The sequence below is a fragment of the Frankliniella occidentalis genome, unplaced genomic scaffold (genome assembly GCF_000697945.3).
Source record: "Frankliniella occidentalis isolate FOCC.00 unplaced genomic scaffold, Focc_3.1 Scaffold3329, whole genome shotgun sequence".
In the NCBI taxonomy this organism is placed as follows: domain Eukaryota; kingdom Metazoa; phylum Arthropoda; class Insecta; order Thysanoptera; family Thripidae; genus Frankliniella; species Frankliniella occidentalis.
In genome coordinates this window covers 5,767-10,787 of record NW_026270391.1, presented here as the reverse complement: position 1 = coordinate 10,787, position 5,021 = coordinate 5,767, and the positions used below count along the sequence as shown (strand labels likewise).

At 59.9% G+C, this 5,021-nt stretch overlaps 1 protein-coding gene across 1 annotated transcript; it reads right to left on the bottom strand.

Annotated features, from left to right (window-relative positions):
* Window positions 1–102: 102 nt before the first annotated feature.
* On the bottom strand, window positions 103–4,655 carry LOC113203503 (cyclin-dependent kinase-like 1). The gene is made up of 9 exons (XM_026418236.2): window positions 4,157–4,655; window positions 2,319–2,508; window positions 1,751–1,870; window positions 1,497–1,662; window positions 1,048–1,155; window positions 862–951; window positions 620–762; window positions 390–533; window positions 103–302 (listed from the first exon to the last, which is right to left on the bottom strand). The coding sequence occupies exons 1-9, from the start codon at window positions 4,222–4,224 to the stop codon at window positions 174–176; spliced, it is 1,158 nt and encodes a 385-aa protein (XP_026274021.1). The 5' UTR covers window positions 4,225–4,655; the 3' UTR covers window positions 103–173.
* Between the last annotated feature and the right edge of the window lie 366 nt (window positions 4,656–5,021).

Genomic DNA, 5,021 nt, shown 5'->3' with positions numbered 1-5,021 from the left:
TTAAAGAACTTATTAATTATTTTTCTACATCTCTACCTGTTGCTGCTGTAAAAAATAGATATTTTTTTTGTTTAAAGAATATACTGTCATTGCACCACACCCTTATTGCGGACTCATTTTATCACAGGTTTCTGCAAACACTGTATTTTTCATGTGTAAATGCCCAACCACGATTAAATGACTGGAAGATGGTCTCCGTGATCTCGGGATTGACTACTGCTCTGCTCTGGTGACGTAGTACTGCTTTGGGTGCTACTCGCCAGATGAGGTAGCATGGTGGAGCCGGTACTTGTAGTCGAGTTCTGGAAAAGGATAGGATCGGTCAAATTACCCTCGGCATCCCAATGGCGAGGCAGACGACAGCTGTCGATTTCCATTTTTCTCCTCACCCGACTCCTATCACGGAGCAGTTTGAGTTTCTCAAACTCGCGCAACTCTTCGGCGGGCAAGGTACAGCGAAAGTTGTGGAAGTACACGTGCCTTAGGAGGCGCTCGCACGTCCACCTTCGGTCGGGCTCCTTGTCCACGCAGCGCTGTAAACAGAGTTTCGGTCTAGAGTACGTGTCGAGTAGAGCTGCGCAGCGCAGAGTAGAGCTCTGTCTCTGTACTCTGTACGTACCTTGAGGAAGTCGATGGCCGCGGCCCCTGCCTGCTTCGGCAGCCGGTTCTCGAGCGGCTCGACGGAGTCCGGCTGGGGAAGCGTCACCCCTCTGAAGAACTCGTTGGCGCGGAACACCTGCATGTGGCGAGGCGATAGGTCCCCTGCCAGAAAGAGCGCAGGACATTACAAGGATTTCTATCCACCGCAGGTTTTGGGTGTGATAGTCCTCCATCCTAAATTATGGGGCTGCACATTCTTACCCAGATTCTTTCTTATGAGAAACAGCTGGTCGACGTCGGAAGCCCCGGGCCACAGAGCCTCGCCCCGTATCAGTTCGGCAAAGACACAGCCTAAATGAAATTTGGGGAAAGAGAAGAGAGGGGGCGTCGCTATGAAACAAACGTTTTACAAATTCAAGATTGAAGAGAGCAACACTAATCTCTCACCCACTGCCCAGACGTCAACCGGGGGCCCATACTGAGTGTCCCCGACCAGCAGCTCGGGAGCGCGGTACCAGCGAGTGGCCACGTAGTCGGTGTAGTTCTCCCCAGGGCCTGCAACATGAAGAAGTGAAGTGAACGCCAGACGTAAGGGGTCGCCCAGAAATTACGTCCGTCACTCGCCGTTTACGGAACTGCCGAGTTCAGCCCAGGCAACCTCTCATAGCGCCTAATAGGTAGGCAATATCTTGCTTGCAGTGCATGCAGGTACTGCGGGTTGGCCTACCACGAGTCTCGCAGGCGCCGAGCTCCCGCAATTCACCGAATGAATCTCGGGAAAAAACGGACATACTTTCTGCACGATGCCTCAAGTCAACATTTCAAGATTCGATCTAATTCTGTCCTGATGACGTTGTAACGCATCACATCCTGCGGGCGTTCCCCACTGCACTCACTCATCATTCGCGCGAAGCCAAAGTCGCACAACTTGACCACGCCGTTCGCAGTGAGGAGTATGTTCTCCGGCTTGACGTCGCGGTGGATGCAGCCGTGCTGGTGGCAGTAGGCCACCCCTTGCAGTGTCTGCCAGATGAGGTTCTGCGTCAGTGTCTCCGGGCAGCCCTGTGTGTGTGGGACACCGGTCACAGGTCACTACCACTGCTTGTCTGTCGTGTGCTGGCTTGTTGTAAGAGCCCTGCGCCTTAATTACCTGCGGGTACTTCTGTAGTTCGTCGAGCACCGTGTGGTCGCAGAACTCGAACACGAGGTGCAGCTTCCGTTTCCGCCTGAACACTTCCAGGAGGTTCACCAGGTTCGGATGCTTGAGATTCTGCGAGGAAGAAACGGTTTGACACTATAGATTTAATAACCACTGTAGGCGGGTGCCGAGTCTCGTTGGGTGGAGCCGCGGGTGGAGCACGCCCAGCTTATTGTGATCCGACCGCGCACGGCTACCGCCGAGGCTATCGCAGCCGAACAGTCAGCCGAGTTACGGCGCGGCCGGGCTGGTCGGCGCGGCGGCACAGGCACAAGAAAGGTGTATCGACCCGACTCGACCGCTATTACCGGGCTGTTGAAACGTATCTCGATATATATATACCGCCCCACCCCTAGAACCACAACCCCTTCGCCCTCCTACCTCCCTCCCCCTATCCCCCGGTCCGGCCCTTGCCACTGTTTTATTTACCCGCTCACGTGGCTCATGTCCAGGTAAACAGCACCGCCGCAACAGTCCTGGCTTCTCGTTCACACGCCTCGCCGAGAGAGACCCTTCTCACCTTGAGCAGTCTTATTTCCCGTAGCGCGATCTTGCGGATGAGCGGGTCGTCCTCCGACTCGACGAACTTCTTGATGGCGACGGTCTGGCCGGTGTCGCGGTGCCGGCACTTGAACACGACGCCGTAGCTTCCCTCGCCGAGCTTGGCCAGCTTCTCGTACCGCTCCATGGCCCTGACTGGCGCCCGTGGCCTGGAACAGAGGGAGAGCAGCGCGGCAAGGTTAAGGGGAGGTGAGATGAGGTCGGATGAGGTCCTGCCTACGAGGAATGGGGATTATCAAAACGATGTAGTCATGGGCGTCGCCAGCACCTTCCCGACATAGCAAACTCATGTCATCCCATGCAGTTGCCATATGACACGGAAAGCCTGTACGACCCGTCCTGGCCCGGGCTCGAGGCTCGAGGACACCAAGGTCCAAGGCTGACCACTGGCATGGCGCCGTAGCGTGGACCGAGCAGCCGTGCTTTACACGATTGTCCTGCGTCATACCCCAGCTGGGTCGGGCCTTCGATCCTTGGCCTTCAGCTCTCCAGTGGGGCGCAGAGCGCGCGGCGGCCGAGCAGCCGGGGGCCGGGGGGCCTTCGGCCTGCTTCGGGCTCGGGGCTCCCCCGCACGGCACGCCATTCTGTGTGCGTTTGGAGCTCTTTTCTTTTTCGACCCCCCCGCCAGACAGCTCCTGGTAATGATGATCGGCCGGGGTCTTGACCTTGGGGAAGTCGGACTTGCTTAACTGCGCCCGGGCTACTCCTACCAGCCTGGCCAGCCAGTAGCCGTGACGGTTTGCTGGCTGCAGGCAGCTGTCCGATAGGAGCATTTCACCTGGGGCTCATCGATTCCCTATTTGATCGACTGACCCGTGAATTAGTGATAAGACTCGCCGTGAGATTATGATAGGCACGACCGCTCGAACCTTCCGAGCAGGTAAATCTCCCCCCACCCCCACCCCCGGCCCTCTCCCACAGCCCGGTACAAAGTACACGTGCTCGCCCTGCTCACCCCTCGCGTGCATCGGCTCACCTGCTCACCACAGGTTGGTGCTTGGGGCCGGCGGGGCCGGCGCCCACCCGCGCACCCCCTGCCGCCCCTGCCCCCACCCCCGGCCTGCCTCTCCACATGGCCATGAACCGAGCCATGAGCACCGGCAGTGTGTTGTCATCTTATTCGAGCAACTCCTATGCCGCAGCAGCTCAGCGCCCTTTTCCGGACGACAACAATCGAAGCCCCGCGCGCTCCCCGTGCGGTCCCGTTCGGCGGGGGGCAGGGGGGCGGTGCCGGGGTACGTCCGGGCTCGGCGGCGGCGGCCTCTCGCAGTTTTGGAACTTGGATACATCCTATCCCCAACACTTGTTCGTCCACCCTGAAGTCCCCCAAGAGCCGGATCAGAGCTTAGAACCTTCAGAACCTTCCCTCTCTCAGGACGCCTGCCGCCTGCCGCTCGGGACGTAGGCCAGCCCGTCGACCAGGCGTGCTGTGCGGGGCTGCCTACCCTACCAGCCGCAGGCGCTCCGCCCGCGCCCGCTGCCTTGTAATCGCTCGGCCACTCAGATTCAGTCTGTTCATCTATACAACACTATACACCTATGTGAGTGTGGTGAGAGTACTCAGCCCACAGCTCTCGTCTCGGGGTTGTTTGTGAAACAGTCCCACATGTCATGGACTTGTTGGTCGCACATCGTAAATGTACAAGTGAAATACACACTTCTCACGCTGCTTGTTGTTCTCGCGGAATAGTGTGACACAACAGGCATGTCTAGAAAGTGTGATAAAGGCACGCCTTTGGCATTACAAAGTGTGTCTGTGGCTGCGTTTCTCACGCTCTATATATTTAACAGTGTTACCTGCGAGGTAGCAGAGGCAGGTGGTTGCCGAAGAGCCACAGACGCCGCTCAGTCAGCCATTTCTCCATGGGTCCGGTCCGCGACGTGGAGTGGGGCCCCTCCTGCTCCTGAGGCGGGCGGCGCGTCCGCCCCCGGGGACAGCATAGGGGAGAGTGCGCCGGCCACAGGTGCGAGTCCGGCTCGGGGCGGGGCGGGGCGGGGCGAGTCGGTCGCTCAGTCAATCAATGCCATCCGCGCGCCGCCACCGCCTCGGGTGGGACGCGTCGTGCGTCGTCACGGACCCCGTCGGCGGCGGTGTCCTGCTGTATGGTCGTCGGCCTGGTGCTGCTAGCGGGTGCGAGTCCACCTGGCTCCAGCCCTAGCCCAGCAGTTCCACCGCCCGGCCCGGTCCGGGGGTGGTCTGGAATACTCCTGCGCCGTCGAGTGGCGGTGGGGGGCCCCGCGGCCCATGTAGCCCTGCGCGCAACCCTCGCCTGGCGTACTCGCGGCGCGCGCGTGGCGTCGACTGGCGGGGGTGCGCGCCCTCGCCCTCACCCTCGCACCCGCCGCCGGGACCTTCGGCTCGGCCCGACTCGATTCGGCTCGGCGGTCGGATCGGTTGTGTTCGGGACTGCGGGGTGAACCGCCAACCTGTGTGTGTGTGTGTTTGCACCAGCCCCGTGATTTCGGGGGACTCTACGCAGCCCAGCCGCGGAAGGACCTGCGTTCTACCCTCGATGTCCGACCCACCCTGCCAAGTCCTCCGCCCACCCTGCGTCGGGTGACCTACTGTGCGCACGGCACGCATTCTGCCTGACAGCCGCGAGAATTCCTAGGACTGTACTCGGCAGCGCTGCGTATGGTTGTGTGTGTGTGGGGGGGGGGG